This window comes from Nyctibius grandis, chromosome 2 (assembly GCF_013368605.1).
Source record: "Nyctibius grandis isolate bNycGra1 chromosome 2, bNycGra1.pri, whole genome shotgun sequence".
Taxonomy (NCBI): Eukaryota; Metazoa; Chordata; class Aves; order Nyctibiiformes; family Nyctibiidae; genus Nyctibius; species Nyctibius grandis.
In genome coordinates this window covers 29269223-29289397 of record NC_090659.1, presented here as the reverse complement: position 1 = coordinate 29289397, position 20175 = coordinate 29269223, and the positions used below count along the sequence as shown (strand labels likewise).

At 35.6% G+C, this 20175-nt stretch overlaps 1 protein-coding gene across 1 annotated transcript in view; it reads right to left on the bottom strand.

The window, feature by feature from the left end:
- The window catches only part of CFAP47 (cilia and flagella associated protein 47), a 356696-nt gene that overhangs the window by 203277 nt on the left and 133244 nt on the right, over nucleotides 1-20175 (bottom strand). The window contains exons 40-42 of the mRNA XM_068422067.1: nucleotides 17773-17859; nucleotides 7809-7885; nucleotides 5483-5628 (exon numbers count right to left, since the gene is read on the bottom strand). Coding sequence (XP_068278168.1) covers nucleotides 5483-5628; nucleotides 7809-7885; nucleotides 17773-17859 — 310 coding nt within the window. The remainder of the gene's footprint in view (nucleotides 1-5482; nucleotides 5629-7808; nucleotides 7886-17772; nucleotides 17860-20175) is intronic.

Below are 20175 nucleotides of genomic sequence, written 5' to 3'. Positions count from 1 at the left end.
GGTACTCGTTGCTAGGATGCCATTTTACTATCACTTTTCTTGTCATTGCTGACATCAATATGCTTATAGGTAGGAACAAACCACTGTTTCTCTCTTTGCTTTGAAAAAGTCTTGCTTTTTGATCTCCACAGAATGCAAATCCTGTTTTCTTATTGCTAAGGTTTTTCCTGATGCTTTGGAACAGAATGGGTATTTTAATGTATTTTGAGAGTTTAGGTAGTATCCCCATGGTTTTAATGCTTTATATTTCCCTTTCCCATCAGCTGCAAACAGGATAGCATCAACATTTTGTAGGGTTTACTGTTAACAAAAATAATTAATAAAATAGCTGTTGAACTGCCGTTAGCTATTTATCTAATCCCATTGCTAACTGATATTTCAAAAGAATGTATAGCTGCTAGGAATTTGCAGTTCTCCACACAAGTCAGTAATTAAGAACAACAGATAGTAAAGTGTTCTTTTAATAAACCATTAAATTTTACATTAGACATTTAGCTGTGAATGTCTGGACTGACACCCTTAAACTATGACATAATAAACTATTATCATTGAAATCACAGGTTGTTCACATTTAAATCAGCTCCCAGAAACAAAGGTATAGAGAAAAAGCAACCCAGTTATTTTACCAAATATAGAATTTCTTCTCTGAAAAGATCTATGCTAAAAATTTGAAGAAAGTCACTTTCAATTTTTCTTTGAAAAAAAAAAAAGAAATATTGAAACAAATCCTTGAGAAATGTTATAAACCACTTGTGGTGTCATTTCAAACCTTAGAAAAGTTAACATACGGATTATATGGCGGTGAAGTCCCCACTGACTGGAAAAGGCAAACATGACCCCCATTTTTAAAAAGGGACAAAAGGCAGACATGGGGAACTACAGGCCAGTCAGTCTCACCTCTGTGCCTGGCAAGATCATGGAGCAGATCCTCCTGGAAACTATGCTAAGGGACACGGAAAACAAGGAGGCGATTGGTGACAGGCAACATGGCTTCACTGAGGGCAAATTGTGCCTGACAAATTTGGTGGCCTTCTGCGACGGGGTTACAGTGTTGGTGGATAGGGGAAGAGTGACTGATGTCATCTACCTGGACTTGTGCAAAGAATTTGATACTGTCCTGCACAACACCCTTGTCTCTAAATTGGAGAGACATGGACTCAACAGATGGACCACTCAGTGGATAAGGCATTGGCTGGATGGTCGCACTCAAGAGTTGTGGTCAACAGTTTGATGTCCAAGTGGAGACCAGTGACGAGTGGCGTTCCTCAGGGGTTGGTATTGGAACCGGCACTGTTTAACATCTTTGTCAGTGACATGGACAGTGGGATTGAGTGCATCCTCAGCAAATTTGCCAATGACATCAAGCTGTGTGGTGCAGTTGACATGCTGGAGGGAAGTGATGCCATCCAGAGGGACCTTGACAGGCTTGAGAGGTGGGCCTGTGTGAACCACATGAAGTTCAACAAGGCCAAGTGCAAGGTCCAGCACATGGGTCAGGGCAATCCCAAGCACAAATACAGGCTGGGCAGAGAATGGATGGAGAGCAGCCCTGAGAAAAAGGACTTGGGGGTGATGGTTGATGAGAAGCTCAACATGAGCTGGCAATGAGCGCTTGCAGCCCAGAAAGCCAACCATATCCTGGGCTGCATCAAAAGCAGCATAGCCAGCAGGTCAAGGGAGGTGATTCTGCCCCTCTACCCCACTCTTGTGAGACCCCACCTGGAATACTGCATCCAGCTCTGGGGCCCACAACAGAAGAAGGACATGGACCTGTTGGAACGATTCCAGAGGAGGGCCACGAATATGATCAGAGGGCTGAAGCACTTCTCCTATGAAGACAGGCTGAGAGAGTTGGGGCTCTTCAGCCTGGAGAAGAGAAGGCTCCGGGGATACCTTCTAGCAGCCTTCCAGTACCTGAAGGGGGCCTACAGGAAAGCTGGAGAGGGACTTTTTACAAGGGCATGTAGTGATAGGATGAGGGGGAACAGTTTTAAACTGAAAGAGGGTAGACTTAGATTAGATCTTAGGAAGAAATTCTTGACTGTGAGGGTGGTGAGACACTGGAACAGGTTGCCCAGAGAAGCTGTGGATGCCTCCTCCCCGGCAGTGTTCTAGGCCAGGTTGGATGAGGCTTTGAGCAACCTGGTCTAGTGGAAGGTGTCCCTGCCTGTGGCAGGGGCATTGGAACTAGATGATCTTTACAGTCCCTTCCAACCTAAACCATTCTATGTTTCTATGATTCTATGATTTCAAAACAATTTAAGCAACATACTTGAGTAGGCCAACAAACTTGAATCAGTGTATCTCTCTGCTTTTATTACAGATATATAGTTGATGCAATGACAGATAGGATTCCTAGTCAGATTCAAGTCTAACTAGTGATTTGAATCTCAATACCCTCGTCATTGATTGTAACAAAGAAGCAGTCTTACTTTGATTTCTGTTTTGGTCCATTTGTCAAAAAGGGAAGGAAAGGTAGGTAGGAAGAAATTACAGAAATGCTAAATTAAATTATTTATTAGATTATATACAGCATAAATCCATATTTGAATGATAAAAGTCTCATCATTGTGTGAAGCCATATGATCGTCATACAGCATGGTAGCTATACTTGTTTGTCAATTAGATAATGATATGATTGAAATATTGCAGCCATATACACAATATTTAAGCAAGCCAATTTCTTCCTGTGCCATTACTGTACAGCTCTGCAATCATGCTAGCTATCTTGCACTTTCATCTTTCCCTGGACATTTACCACATTTTCGTACAAATGATACAATTATGTGGATGGGACTTAATTTTTCTAACCTGCCTTTAAATGCATTCCACCTACTCAGCTAAGCTGAAAGGACCAGGTGTTCCAGAAATAGTTACTATACAGGACATAACAGTGGCTTCTCTGAGGCATAAATGCTTCCTACTATGATAAGGTCAAGTAGTTCTTTCTTAAGAACAGTGGCTAGTAGCTAGATGTCTAAATTTAGGCGGTGGTACATCACCACTAGAGGCAACACTGGGGCTGTCAGAGATGTTCTGTTCCCTTTCCACCTGAAGTATAACTGTCCCATAGTTCTGACCACATCTCTTAGATTTGCTTTCCTCCCATTAACATGTCTCCATTTCCCTTCTTTTCATTAAATTATTTAGTTTTCAGGCTCTATACCTAATGTAGCATAAGTCTCCTCTTCTCAGCCAGGGTATACACTTTTGCTTTTAATAAAGAAACAAACAGACAGAATGCCAATAGCAGAGGTTTAAAGAAAGAGTAGAAAATCATAGCAAGTAAAAGAAGATCCTTCTTAGATCTGCTCCCAGAAACCAGTAGGTTAGGATCTTCCTTGTCTAGAGACTGCATCTAGATATTTCATTAATAAAACTGACGGACCTAACCTTCATGAGTTTGTCTAATTTCTTTTGAACTAATTAACAGTTTTAGCATCCAAAGTGTCCTATGATAGCTGAGTTACATAAGTTAAACATTATGTATGAAAAAGTGCTTCATTTGGTTCAGTTTGTATGTCCTGCCACAGTTGCTCTATTAACTTCCTGCAGACTATTCATAATTTTATGTACCTGTCATGTCCCTTAACAATCTCTTTTTTAATTACAGGAAATTAATGGTTTTTTAAGTGTCTGTCTCTATAAAGAAACTGTTACGTCCTTCTGATCATCCTTGTTTCTCTCTCTCTGTTTTTTTCCCTATCCCTATTATATAGTTTGCTAGGGTGACTAGAACTGCATACAATATTCAAGATGTGTACACCATAGCTCTTTAGAAAGGTATACTGAGGCTTCACATTTTGATGTCTGTTTCTTTCCCAATAATTTCTCTTTTTGCATGATGCTGAGCACTGGACTGATTTTTCATTGAACCATCCACAAAGATCGCTATCATCTGACATGGGGACATTTATACAGCCTGTTTGTGGGTGATTCCCTGGTGTCAATCAGGCATGAGCTCACTGTAGGCTTTGACAGACTATCCCTTTTCTATCTCTCTGCTAATTTTCAAGAAACTCAAGTGAACCGTACACTAAGACTTCCAGCCATATGTCTTGCTTTCTTAAAAAATGGCCAGTGGCTTCAAATATTGAATAGGGTCAGATAGACACGCTTAGGCATCATTGCATTAGTCTTATTTTCCTTTAAAAGAACTGAAAAAATTAAGTTGGCCAGGTGGCAGAGACAAAGTCCTGGTTAAACAATAAAAATAAACACCAAACATACAAACACTAAACACTAGCAGGAGTCCCTTGTTCTATAGTAATGAAAAATATGGAAGTTGAGAACATGCAGGAGAAAAAGAACAGGTAATTTAGTTTTGGATGTATTGTTACAAATCATGAAAACATGGCAAAGAGAATGGCAGATGCATGTAACTGCACAGAGGGAAAGCTGAAACACAGAGGAAGCATTATGAAAGTAAGAAGCAGAATGCAAGCCTTGAGATCAACGACACATGAAAGATTAGAAAAACAACAGTGTGTTGAAAAACTTTGACAGCTAGAAACAAAACACAACAGAGAGGTTAAAGAGGTGAAAAGATGGATTAAAGACACAGAAATAAGAAGATTGTGACCACTGAGATAAAGGATTACAGGGACATCAAAGAAGCTGGAGTACAAATTTTAAGCTCTGAAAGTTGGTCAAAACCAGGTCTTGGTAATTTGATGAAATCAATTTCAATTAAGTATATATGGCAAAACCCAGGCCACAAGAGTCAAGAGAAAATGAAACGTAATGGAGTCAGTGTTCATGTACAATCAGTTCAAAAGTTTTACTTGCATTGATGACAAGAACTGAATGGAATTTGGATCGGGAGAATAATTTAAAAAGAGACAGAGCAAGGAATATTATTATTATTCTACTTTGACAGCATATCCTAGACACAGTGATAAATACAAGGAGAAGTACAGTACAGTAAAGACCTTTGTCCTTTCCCTGCTTATATCTCATCCAAAAGCATTATTCTTGCTCCCTCATCAAGAAAAATTATTTAAATTCCATATTTGTTTTGAAGCTGAGTTGCCTAGAAAAGCCATCAAAGTAACATTCCTTGCATTATTACATTTATTTGTAATGATTTTACAGTGAAAAGTAACGTGCAGCATTTCATATGATTCTAATTATTGGAAAATAAAAGAGCAGTAAACTTCAGTTTAAATTTCTTAGCTGAAGCCTGTAATTTCATGTAAATGTCTGGCCAATTTCTTAAGCAACATTTTCCTCCAAGAATTATAGGAATACTGTATTTCAACCAAAAAAGTGAAAGAGAAAATATTTTCACTTCCAAAAGTTAGCACATAGATCACATCTTTATAATTGCATATGTGTGCAAAAACATTACCCTAAAATATGTACATAACCAATTTGTATATTCATTTACATTTTTCACACATAATTGGCAAACATATCCTGATTCTCAACTGGCTAGGCTATCACATGAAAATCACTCACAGAACATACTTTCTATTCTTACCAGTTCATTAACCAGAATGACAGTGCAGTAACGTTTTTCCAGATTGAAGGGAAGGAACTGAATCTCTAAGCTTGCAGAACTTCTCCCTTCCAAGAACAGTTTTTCCATTGGACTGAAGAACTCATGCAGGAGGCTGGATTGGTCAGCTGTTAAAATTTCAAATGGTTGTTTAGATACAACAGCATGGCTTGTAAAATAATGTAGCTGCCTGTTTAAATATAAGGATACTGTATACAGCCTCCTGTAGTAATTGGTATTTAAGGCACACTTGCAATCAGTAAGCAGTATTTACAGTTACAGTTGTGTAAATGTGCTGCAATATTGCATGCTGTATTATTTAAATATATTTTGCTAACTCCTTGTGTTATTCTGTGCACTGAATCAAAACTGGGGAAAACAGATAGTTCTCGCTATCAAAAACTCTTTAAGGATGTACAGCCTATAAGCAAATGACTACTCCTGCCAGAAGTAAGAGTACAGTTTTCTACTATTTAAACAAACAATCCTGCCCTCAGTGTCAGTAACTATGTTAACATTATAGTCTGAAATCCTCCAGAATGCACAAAAACTAAATACGGGCAAGCTTGCTCTCTTTGCGTTGCTTTCACAAAAGCATTATACTGACAAAGAGCTTTCTTCGTAAGACACTAAGAATCTTAACGTTGAATCTGGCAGAATCTGACTACTTTCTCACAGCATGTTTTTCATCTGCTAGGCATATTTTGATAACGCAGATTACTTTTGAACCAGACTTTCATTCAAGCTTGGCTGGTTAGCTTTCTAGGAAGTTCAGCAGACTTAAGAATAGAAGTGAAAGTAAAGGCAACAGAAATGAGTGAAGATCATGTAAGAAACCTGTGCCAAACTTTGGCCAATTAAATAGAACTGTTTCACCCCTCAGAACCATCAAGAATAAAGCTGAAGACAGGCATAGCCACCACCCACCTTTTCTTTCCATAGTCCAGATTGTTTTCCAAAAAATAGAAATACAAATTTCCCAATATTCATTCTTTAACCAACAGCTAAACTTGATAGGAATTTGGTGTTTCTAAAGCCTACATAAACAATGACAAAAAAACCCACCAACAAAAAATACCAACAGGACTGAAGTCCCATTTTTACCCTTCCATCAAACAGGGGAAGGCAGCCCTAACAGCAACCAACTTTTGACTGAATAAGGCACTGACTCCCAAACTTGTGTGCTTTTCAAGTGTTCCTTATTCAAACTATGTCTAACTGTGCAGCAGACTGAATTAGTCTTGTGAGAGCCTTCCCTCCTCACCTTCTTTCTGGATTCTGTGAAATTAAAACAATTGCCAAAGTAACATTTAATAAATAATTTAGATTCTTTTTTTAGAGTTTTCTTCCATTTTATTATGGCTGCTCCAAAAGAAAAAAAAAATATTCCTAATTCCTATTGCTCTCCATTTAGGACTCTTGACCCTTAATAGGACATGTTCTCTCAGGTCAGGGTGTAAAATGTGTGGAAGACTCTTATTTTGGTTTTGTTTGCCATGGTATTGAGAAAATTAAAGGGAATTATTCTCAAAGCAGACGTTCAGTTCTACAAGAAATGAAAACATAAATTTGATTCCAAAGACCTGAAATGCCATCAAAAATGCCTCTGTAGCTCCAATCCAATTGAAGCCATAAAAAACTTTGTAAGCTATTCATAAACTGGTACAATTGTTGTACCCCACTTCATTACTTAAGGTACATACTTTTTATTTTTATGAAATGTGTATTAGTTGGTTGTTAATCACATCTCAGAATACAATATGAGATAATCAACATATCTAGAAGGGCTAGACTATTCAGATGACCTCATGGAAACACAACAATATTTTCCACGAGGACAAAATTCATTTCATAAGGCCATCCTACAAATTTTGCTCAAGTGGACTTTCGACAGTCTCAGAAAAGGCTGTAGCTCTAGATTCATGTTTTAACAGAACTGTTGACTGACATTTCATAGGAAATAAGAGTAGGAAATGCACAATCCCTGTTGATGAGTATTTTCAAAAATAAATTAGGTCAGTTGCAAAGGCTCCACATTAGACTCCCATGAAGCCAGCCCACGGGCCTTTAAAAAAAGAAAAATAGATTTCTTTTTTTTTTTTTAATGGTAAAATCATTAAAACTACAGTGCAACCTTAGAAATCATTTCACTAAATTAAATATATCAGAAGATACTCTCCTATAAATAAGTTACTAAGCATACCCATAAATAATAATTACTGAACATACTTTAGATGTCAATCTTGCTTATGTAAATAGTCTAATTTCTACTGTAGTGACACAAGAAGTATTGTATAGAGGTACTTACAGCAATTTAAGTTGCTCTCTTCATTTGGATCTTTAGGCAGTTCACCATTTTTAAAATTGAATATGTTATTTTCAGAACTAAAAGGAAAAAATAAAAATGAAAGCAATACTCTAAAGCTGGACGTTTCTGTTACTGATAGATAGCTTTGTTCCCCTTTTTATGAAAAAAAGGAAAAGCAAATATTGTCAAGAAAGATAAAAAACCAACAAAACACGTTTTGGAACCATCTACCTACCAATACTGTTAAATACCACCTCTTCCACTTAAGTTACTAGTCATATTTACAGCAGAGAGAGAACATGCTCCCTTCCATTAACCAGTACAATACCTCTGTAATACTCTTAGAAGTAAAATTCCACATTAAAAAAAAAATACTATTATATTTTGCCAGTCAAAAGTACTCCTGCCCAATAACACTTTTGGGGAACTTCAGTCCCAAGTCTTCTCTATCATTTCAACATCCTGTGGGGATAGGCAAAGAATTGTTCCTTGATACATCACGAAGTGGGGCAAGGTCTTGCATTCTTCTGATGCTCTCAGTTGTCTTCCATTCAGTCATTCCATTTTTTCCCCAAAAAACTACTCTATAGAAATACATCTAAATATCTGCAAACCAAATTCAGTTCAGAAATATTGTGCTCATTTTAGCACTCACATTCATAGTCCTTGTGGACATGTCTTTAGACTGCTGCTTCTTACAGAAAATTATTTGCAAAAGTAACAGTTGTCCTTCGCCCCTTATCAGAACATACTTCAGAGACTAGATCTCCTCTTACCTAAACATTTTTTAAGCCCAATTTTCTTTCTCTAGCTCTCTCTACCTTCTTTCTAGCTCAACAGTCTCCTCTTTTTAAAGACAAGGTAAGCATTCTGCTTTACTCATGTTGACTCAATTACCTTATCCAGGTACCAACCTGAGACTTAACTGAATCTATACACTTTTATCTGCCTACCTAGAGGTCAAAGTACCTTAACACAACATTAATATTTAGAAACAAGAAAAATAATACATTTAAAGTTAGAATTATGTTAAACATTAATTGAATTCCAGGCTATATATTTGTATGTTATAGAATACTAGATTTTGTGTGTGTGTGTGATGCACACTTTTAGGCAAATACTTTACATTTATTAGCTTAATTAGAAAACATATCAGCAGGTCATATATGAAAAAATAAGAACTATCTAGTAAATGAATATTCTAGTCTATGGCTTTGGCTTACTTGAAACCTTGGATATACCCTAGCCATTATTCCAGAGTCAGAATTCACGGTTTAAACTCTAAATTTAAGCTCTGTTTCCAATACCATCTGGAAAGGAACCCTGTCCCGTGAAGGGGAAATTAAAATTTTAACTGCTCAGCAATGATAATTCAGGACCAAGGAACAATCTAGGATGGAGGGCAAGAAGGCCCAACTGGCTGGAAGCAGGAATGCCAAAGACTCCCTGTAAGGTGGTGAAGTTTCCCTTGCTGAAGAGAGAAGAAATGATGCAGCAGCATCTTGTAGCAATGGATCATGGAATGCAAGTGCTCAGGAGCCACTTTTGGTAAACAGATCTGGTGCTGGGGGATGAACCAAACACCCAGTTAATGCACCTGATACTGACACTCACAGGATTGGTACTGGTGCAAGTGTATAAGAGGAATCAGCTCATATCTCATCTTTGTGGATTCCTAGTAGAACCACTTATGGTAAACAGATCTGGTGCTGGGGGATGAACCAAACACCCAGTTAATGCACCTGATACTGACACTCACAGGATTGGTACTGGTGCAAGTGTATAAGAGGAATCAGCTCATATCTCATCTTTGTGGATTCCTAGTAGAACCACTTATGGTGGCAGTCTCTGTCCAATGCATTTGCTCATTAAATCTTTATATTCAAGCACAAACGTGTGCTTAATTTGACTTAAGGGGTACAATAAAAATTCCCCAACACCACTTCAACAAATGTCAAATAAAACTAACAAATCCCATTTTTGTTTCCTTACTTAGGCCTGGAGAAATACAAGAAACACAACTCCTGTGCAAAGGTCCACTGATTTCAACAGAATTCTGCATTTATACGGGGGCAACACTACCAAATCCTAAAGAAGGTTTAGGCCTTAATTGCTTCCATTTCCTGAAATACAACACTGTTGAAATGTTATCTCATTTCAGTTTTTCCAATTAAAATGTTACTGGTTATATTTCTGTTGTTGTTATTTATTGTTCAGTGCAACTGCAGATTTCTGGCCTCAGAGTATTTTACCATCTAAATTTGAAAATTTTACCTGTGGGGAATATTATTTTAAATGTAACATATTGTGATTGTAATGAATTATTCCTCTTTTCCTTTCTTTGTCCACTTAATAAATTGTATTTTTACAAATAAAGAAAAAGTAAACTGTGGATCTTGGCTGGAAATGCACAAGGAGTTAATCACTTGGAAGTTTACTTTTGCAATAGTAAAGGAAACGAGAGGCTCATTGGTTTATAAAGTCCTATATTTTACCCTTCCTAGACAGTAAAGTCAATAGAGCATGACAAAGAGATTTTTTTTACCTTATTTTTTATATTTCATTTATATATATTCTTAAATGTGGAGACTTTAGTTACTGTATAGAATATTAGCAATTATGAAGACTAAATTTTATAATCTGCAAGTCAACCATTTCAGTAACTCCTGTGTAGTGTGACATATCATCGGCTTTAAAAGATGTCTCATAATTTCTCTTTGGAGTGTAAGACAGTAATGTTTTGGTTTTTGTACTACTACACCTCAACAGTAAAAATTTCTCTAAATAATTTAGAAAAGTTTATCACTAAATGCAACTTTCTAATTTAAGTATTTGAAATAAATACTTCTTCAAGACACACCACTTCAAGTCACATGCATTTTAGTAAAGTCTCTAAGGTACTTAAATAATCTCACTAGGCACTGGGATTTCAAATTATGACATATACACTGGGCCATACAGTGGTTTGATTTGGCATCCTTCTCCCTGCTTTTCATGAGTATTTATAACTCACAAGGGACAGATAAATGTTTTAATCTATCATTTATTATAAATATATAATAAATTCAAAGACAGCTTCCTGCATATTTTCCCTATAGATTTTTAAATAAAAATCTAATTTTATAAATTCAATCTTAAAAATAACATGCTAGTTCTTATTTATTTATTTACATTTTTTAAGTCAGACAGACGTATTGTAATAGTAAAAAACACATCACAATACATCTTACTATAAAACCAGGGTGACTTTATACAAAGTTATCTAACCTAACCAAGTCCCAGGACAGCAGTATGTTTAAGAAATTTAATTGGAAATCTACTTCTTTTGTTATTTAAGATAAAATATTCCTTTTTTAAACAAACAAAATCGGCAAAGCTAAGTAAAACATGGATTTTATACTAACTCTAATAAATATTAAGAGTGATCCAAATTCAATCCAGTAAGTGCAAGATCCAGATTTAAACCATCAGAAAAAAAATCCCATTAGAATCCCACAATTTTGTATACCAGGGATTCATGAACAGCAACAAATCAACAGTACACAAATTATTTAAAACTCCTGAGACATGATTTTTTCTTAGAGAAAACAGAGCACAATTATTTAAGAAGTGCAACATAGACAGTGGACCATTTGCATATTTCATGGCTAAAAATAGGGGACTGATATTGCCACTGTCTCTACCTTCTGTAAATCGTTTCTCTTGCAGTGCTGATTTCCAAACAGACTGAATTTGGCATCTAGTATTTGCCATTCTCAAAATCTTTGTCCTTTTAATACTGGAGTGGAGTTTAATTACCTAAAGTAAGTTTTCTCTAAAATATTCCTCAGATTTTTTTCTTTTTCTCTTTTTTTTTGTCTTTACAAGAATTATTATACAGGAAAAAAAACACTTGAAATTTACTTGTGTACACATGGTTTACAACATTTCTACTCACAGAATAAATATAAACTGGGACATAATTTTCCATGATTTTCTGTACAAACGTTAATTTTACTCTTGGCTCTTTGAGTAAGTATTGGGAATTTATACCACATAATGTGGAATTAGGGATGTAAAATCCCCATGTTAATTTGTAGTTCATGATCTTGCTAGGAAGCATCAAATCTCTTATGAGAAGCTCTTCAAGTAATTTCTACCAAAAATAATTCTCTTCTTGTTTCAGTTAATCTAGTTCACATGCAAGGTTTATTTTCACAAGGTTATAGCCCTGAAAAGAGGGGATGAGAAAGTCTGGGAACAGCAAAGCTTGTCCCTTGTACCTGTTTTACATCAAGGCTACAAGAATGATCTATATTCACTAACAGTGCAGTTAATCATTCACAAGGAACCTAATGCAATCAAGGATTTGTCTGAGAAAGGAATAAAGGGGATGAATCTTAACCTAAACACCTTAGCTCTGTTCATGACAATATTGCTTCTCAAGTGTATTTGAAAAGAACAGATATACTAGAAAAAACAGCTTACAACAAAATCTTTTCTTATTCTCATCCCCTCCAAAGCAAATTGTGCTTCTTACCATCATATTTCCTTGATATGACTTTATAGATTTTTCTATCCTTCTTCACAAACAATTTCTATCAGTGGTGACAGGAGTTAAGACTGTGCAGTTACATTTATGGAAGGAGAGTTTTGTTTAATTTACAACAAGAACAGAGTTCATAGATGCTGAAAACTATACTGTAATGTATCTCAAAAATTACTGCAAGTAGAGTTTCAGCTCTAGACTCAGGTTTAGTATTATCCACACATAAAAATCATTCTCCTTTAGCAGTAAAATTTGATGAACCAGCTTATAGCAAACAATTATTACATACAGCATTTGATAGCTATTGGGTCTCTGTAAAAATAAATAGTTAATTTTGCTGGGCTAAGAAAAAAATCACAACCTTAAATAAATAGACTTGTAAAATTTTCAGAATACGTTACCCTGGAGATTCATTCATTCACCTATACCTAAAGGCCACTTTTCAGAAAGGAAAATGTCCTCTGAGGTATGCGAGTACAATATACTATTTATTCTGTACTTACAAATCAGTATCTCACATAGAAATACAAAAATATGAATTTTATATAAAATTTCATCTCTTTTGATGCTTTATCTTTGAATCAGAATGCCAAGTCATGACTGCAAAAACAGAGACCACAGCAGAAGAATCACTGTAAGAATAACAAATTTCTCAAAAGCTGCATGAAAAATGATAACATAATGAGTATATTACATGGAAATACATTACACATTGAGAACATAAAGATTACAACATATTTCTTCACTGGGGTGAACTATACATTGAATAAGTCCTATTTTCAGAGTTGAATGACAGAGAAACTCATTGCATTGATTTGACATGGTATTGAATGTCTCTGTAAATTCATTCTCACCCCAACGAACAAAGCACCTGCAGATAAGTGAAGGGAAATAAAACTGTTGTGGAAGACATGTACGCTTTGTCTCATTCTTCTGTAACAAAAAGAAATAGCGTTTCATGCAATAATAAAAACAAAAGAAATATAGTTAAGATCAGGAAGGCGTAAGAAGCATGGTTATATTCTCAGTCTGGCTCAATACATCCCCTTTCAATACACAGAGATATAAGGAAATGGATTAGGCAGAAAAGCTCGGTGTTGCCATAAAATAAGTCTACATAGACAGTTTGCTGCACCTGGGTCAGGGCAGTCCCCTGTATCAATACAGACTGGGGGATGAATGGCTTTAGAGCAGGCCTCTGGAAGAGGACTTGAGGGTATTGGTAGACAAAAAATTAGGTATGAGCCAGCAATGTGCACTCACAGCCTAGAAAACGAATCATATCCTGGGCTGCATAAAAAAAAAAAAAGCACGGCCAGCAGGTCAAGGGAGGGTATTCTGCCCCTCTACTCTGCTCTGGTGAGACCCTGCCTGGAGTACTGCATCCAGCTCTGGGGTCCCCACCACAAGAAAGACGCAGACCTGTTGGAGTGGGTCCAGAGGAGGGCTGCAAAAATGGTCAGAGGTCTGGAGCACCTCTCCTACAAAGAAAGGCTGAAAAACTTGGGGTTCAGCCTGGAGAAAGGAAGGTTCCAGGAGACCTTATTTTGGCCTTCCAGTACTTAAAGTGTGTTTATAGAAAAGATGGAGAGAGGCTTTTTACCAATGCCTGTAGTGACAGGACAAGGGGTAACAGTTTTAAACTGAAAGAGGGTAGATTTAGATTAGATATAAGGAAGAAACTCTTTATGATGAGGGAGGTATAAGAACAAAATTCAGAAAATCAAAAATATTTGGAATTCCTGGTATTATCTGTGCTTAAAAAAAGAAGTAAATAAATTAACATTAAGAAGCTATATACAATATTCTGTAAAGCTTGTCTTGAAATTCATTAATTAATGGTTCCTTTTTTGTTTTAGAATGAGTTTTTCTTGATGTAAAAATATTTATCCACATTCACAGCATTTTTTGCAAATCAATCTGTGCAATCATAAGCCATCCTGTAATGCATACTCTAAACTGATTAGTCATGGTGAATCATTAGTATACATTGACCACTTCCTACTTTTGCAGAAGGAAATCTATGAAGGAAAAGTTAGATATTAAATGTAACCTTGAAATTTTACTGTCATTCAACACTTTTTTTTTTTTAATGGACACCAGTCAAAATACTAACATGCTTGAAAACTACTTATGGGTAGTTTTATACTAGAATTCCTGGGCCATGTGGTGTGCATCTCTCCACCTGGTCCTCCTTCTCCCACAGGGAGTAGACCATGCTGGCACACAGATGCAGGCCAAGGATAATAACTGAAGTGTCAAGGGCTTGGAAAAGCATAGAAAAGTGCATAATTTGAAGAAATCCAGGCACGTCTATCACAGTATACTTAAAAGAAAAACTATGACAACTGGATGAAAGAAAGAACGCTATTCTTCTCACCAAACATCCTTCAACTCCCCACGGACAAAGAGGTCTTGCCTGCAACCACTGAATGACACCCTGCCTCAGACATGGGCTACTGTAAGATCTTTTAGCTTAGACAGCACTGTGTCTCAGTAAGGATATAGCTTGTCTGAAGTCTAGCTTCAGTTTGGGATATCTTTCCAGTCACAGTATGAGCCTGTGTCACAGTGACTAAAGGGTTGGTCTCCTCTTTGGTATGAATGACACCATTTTGTGTGCCTGTGATACTGCCAGAGGGGAAAGGTAGTACGTAAGAGGGCTAACTGCCAGGTAAAGCTTGTTACAGCAAGGTTTAAAGTGGTGTGTCTGACACAACTGGGGGCATAGTATGAGAACACAGAAGCAACTATGAGACTGAGCAGACCCACTTGGACCTGCATGGATGATTAAGTCGTTAGGATCAAAGCATGCAAATAGTATCAATCATGTAGACACAATTACTTACAGTATAAGCACTGATTTTACGGTAGTTTTATGCTTATGGAGCACATAGAGCAATGGGCCCCCATTTCGTAGAAGGCATTTTCTGGATTTATCAAAAGAATAAAAATGATTGCAGGTACAATCTTCTTACTGATCAGTTATGTATTGCACACATACTAATTTTTTAACACAATTTCAGAAGTTTGTTATGTTCCATTCAAGAAAAAAATCTTCTTAAGAAGAGTTCCTAAGTGGCTACTATTATCACAAATAACAGAAACATCTAAAATTACAGCAAATCAGTACTGGAGATTTCTAAAGACTTAAGATGCCCTCAAATCAATTTCAGTAAGAGTGAGGCCTGGATGTATGACTAAAATTACACTTTTTAGACTGATTTATTTCCTAGAGATAAATTAAGCTGAAATATGCAGGATGATGAAAAATCCTTTTCTATTTCAACAGCTTCTCATACCTCTAAATACAACATACTAGTAAAATCTGTAGACATTGATGGAGTTACCAGAGCGGCTCTATTATGTTTTCTTTGTTTGTAAGAGACCTTGGACAGTAGCTTTAGAAAATCACTGTCTTGTCCTAAGAGAATTTTTAATAAGAGTTGAACAGTTTTCCAGTTTATTTCTTCTCTTGCTTAAATTGAAGATGGAGCCCTTTATAGAGGCATATGCTAATGGCATTTGAGTTAAATGTTATCCATCTCCCCCATCAGAATCGATAGCATAGGAGATATGAACATTGATTCTTTACTACACCACATTTTGAATTACATTCAGAAAAGACCAAATGTCTTTTTGGCAAAAAATATGAACAGAGGTAACATCCAATCAAAGCAGTCCAACATTTGTTTAGTAGGCTGAGTTTGAAGATCTTATCAGAGTAACTGGTAGTTATGACCAGACTTTTTTTCTAGCATGCATTACATGAAATAGGGATGTCTATTCCCCCTTGGATAGAGGCCTTGCTAAACATATCTGCAGGTTTTGTATAAATATCGTTGTGCTGGTGTTGGCTGCACATTTCAAAACTAACAATCATTAATCACTGGAGGTTCATCCACTGTAGCACATGTGATAAGTGTAGCTTAGCTGTAAGTGCACAAAGCACACAGGACACTGACAATCAACGCAGCCCACAGAACACAAATGAGGGACAGAACAGCATTGAATGCATCCATCTAAAATGTCTATGCAGTAGTGTTCTGGTGCCTATAGTATTCTTTTTTGATAGTATTTCTGGGCTGGAGTATTTTTCACATGTATTGCGAGAAGTGCTCATGGTGTATTTTCAAAGCTAGATTCCGCCTCTATGAGAAGAAACCTGATTGGTTATACTTTGGCTATCTTTCCTGTAAGCTGACTTCTTACTTCTGTTGGGGTTTTTTTTAGCTACTATACTATTCCAACTGAAGATTATAAATACTGTTCTATGAATAAATAATTATAAAACACGGTTGAAGTGACAGAAGACTAGAGAAATGGATCTCTATAAATAAATTGCCCAATATGTGAATGCAAAAACTATCATCAAAAAGACTTAGAATTAACACTTCCAGTCTATGACTGAAAAATAGAGTTATTAAAACAACAACGCAATTCTTAATATTTGGCAAGTTCCAACATTGTTTTAGATATTTGTGGTAGTTCTTTCTTTATGCTGGGCCACTTCTAGAGAGTACCACAAATTTTAGTTCCCAAACCTTTTTGATTCTCTCTTTCTCCTTTAACTTTGACTATCAGTGCTTCTGATTTACATCTCACTTCTTCGCCCGCAAAGATTTCTGCTTGTTCATCTAAGCTCATTGGTATTTACCTCATTGTCTAACCACTAAAGACAGGAAAGGCAGAAATACCTTCTTTCAGACTGTAAGTCTTAAGCATAGATTTTTCTTTATATCTTTTATATCCTTGGCTCCTATTCCAATTGCTCTCTGTTTCTTATTCTTTGGCATTTTATTATCTTTACCATGCTTACTTTGAACTCTCCTTCTCCTTCCAGATTTCCTATGATAGAAAACCTGTCCATGGGCAGCTAAGTAATAATGTCCTGACACAAAATTATATTACCTTACATCAACATATCTGTACTAATAACTCCTAACATCTCCAAGAGCCTACTGAACCTATAACATTTTACACTTCAGCACAATTAGAATTCTATAGACTGACTATTTATAAATAAAAACTTGACCTTACTGTTGCACCTTCAAATATCTCTACCTTCTTCATCCCAAGAATCAGAACAAATCCTCTTGCAGGAACTAGTTTTCATCATTTCAGTCACCTAAGTTACCACAGTTGCCCCTATCCCAGCATCAGTAATTCTCTTTTCAATCCTAGATTCTCTAACACTTTTTCTGAACAGCACATTACACACGTTTTTATCTTTTACACCATATTTATGTCTTCTGCACTGTTTGAGTAAGTTATCTGTAAAGTGTTTTTAAAATGTCTCATAATTCTACAATATTTCCATGTCCTAACCTATAATTCCTTACAACAGGTACGCACACAACTATACACAAAGATGTAATACTAACAGAAATGTATAATTCAATATATTATAATTAGCAATCACCATTTAGAACTTACCTGAACGTTCGCTCTTGCTTTACTTGCCTGGCTTGATATACTTGCTCTGGCTGCATTAAGTAACTTGTGGATTCCAGCAAAATGACCCTGGAGTATGGAAAGTACACATAATCACCACATTTTTTAAATTGCAGAGTGAAGACAAAACTCAGTTTATTCAAACATCTAAATGAAGGTTTGGTAAAGCAGCTTATTGTTTTCAATTGGAGATACTTTAAAAGTACTGTAAAAAAATTCTTACATAGATTTTTTTAATTAATAATTTATTAATTCTTCTTTATTTAATAACATTTTGCACAATTTAAGTCATGCAATTTTTTGCATGTAAGCATGCAAAATCCTGAGACACTTATTCAAGGGTTATTGAGAAATATCATAAACTACTACTTCATCAGTACCATAGGTTGATTCGTAAACATAGAGATGGTCTACAGCCATAGCATGCCATGCAGACCAATTTTCAATTTTCTTTTAAAACAATTGAGGAAAAAGAAAAATTACAAACCAGAAAAATAATGCCCATTTCAATATGAAGACAAATTATACCCATATTTTAATTGGAAATAATTTTCTAAAATGTAATTTGTACTATAATCTGTACTAAATTACATGATTGAATAATCAATTCATTTACATTTGAAGAAAAAAAGCTCAGTTAATTTTATTTTGCTTTTGTAAATAATGAATAAGATGGAGTAAATTGTGATTTCCCTGACAAACCACAAGCAACTGCTTCACTTTAGTTTTTCCTAGAAGATTCTGATCTTCTTTCGTTTTATGTACATTACATTGTGTACACATTGTTTCCATTCTAGGTATTGGAACGGAAATCCATTGACATACTGATAGTCATTAGTCAAGAATTAGTTTTTGGTACCACTGTAGAATTTCTGTTACATGGCACCAGCATATAATTCATTCATTTTAAATCAGACTTCTGCATTTTTTCTGCCCTTACAGACAGTAAAAACAGAAGGAAGGTTACAGAGTACATAGTGAAAATACAAAAGCCAATGTCAACTATCTTAGCACTAGCTGTGGATTGGAATTCAAACTTTTCAATAGTTAGGATAATCTACATCAGCATTAGTTGATTCTCTGCCCAAGCCTTTAATCTGCCATTTAAAAAAAAAATAATAATGACCATTACTTACTATAGTATATAGAAATACTTTTCTATTCTTGGGAGAGAAATGGCTGCAGTACTTCACAAAGAAATGTAACGGATAATTTTAAAAGTATTCAATTAATTTTTCTTAATGAAGTACAAACGTTCAGTAATCTTTGAAATATATATCTATACATAAGTATTAAAGCTAGGAACTGTAAAAAACAGAAAATATTATTTAGTTGATACAATGAGTAACACCTAACAAATAGTTAAATGCTAGGCAAGGACTACTTTAAAGTTGCGGAATTTACAGCTTTTGGAACTATATGACATTTGCTATATGATTGACACGAGGTAAAAGAGGTGCTCATATTTTTAATTTTTTCTTTTCTTAAATGGTATTACATTATACACCTCGTTTTAAGATTTTCAGCCCAGTTTTCTGTAAAAGAGCTACTTCCTTGGTATCACAAGTGCATTCCCTAGTGTTATTTGCAACTAAGCAATGCACCCTCAATGGAATACTAGATGTTTCAAAAAACTGGAAACATGATACAAAGAATCTTTTATTTTAAATTACTGGTTCAAATGTTGCCCATATTGATAATTACTTCAAGTAGTTGCCAAGTATCTTTTGAATTATATGGATAAAACCAAATTACTTCATAGTCTTTAATCTACTCTTTCCAAGAGAGTTATCCACATCATCATAGAACTAATTACAGGCAGCCTCACTGACCACCTCAAAAACTTTAAAAAAAGACAGAAGCTAAATAAACTCGTAGGATTCCCACATCGGAGGCTTATGCCAGAGCACGTTGCTAGAGCAGCGAAAACAATCCTGTTACAGGTGTCTATACCAAACTTATTCTGTGGATGAAAGAGAAATTTATTTTGCAGCATGTGCAACATATATATTAAACAGATCAGTAAAACAAGCTAAAAATATTATGGAAAATGGTGCTTGTAAATAAATGAATGACATGAACCAATGCTTAGCTCTATAGACTAAAGACAAAATATGGAGTCAGATCACGTAAATAAATTTTAAAGGGGCACAGCACTCTATTTCTTTTGTATTAAGGAAAGCAACATTTATAACTCTGCAGTTGTTACATCTATGACGAATACAAATGAAAAATTAGATTAACTGATAGTGATGAGAGCCCCAAGGAAAAAGCATGTTTTTTCTTTTGCATGCTTAATAATTCAAACAGCAGGATAAAGCAGATTGGGGAAAAAATAACCAACTATTAATTAACATGGCTTGTTTCTCTTTGGAATTCTTCTGG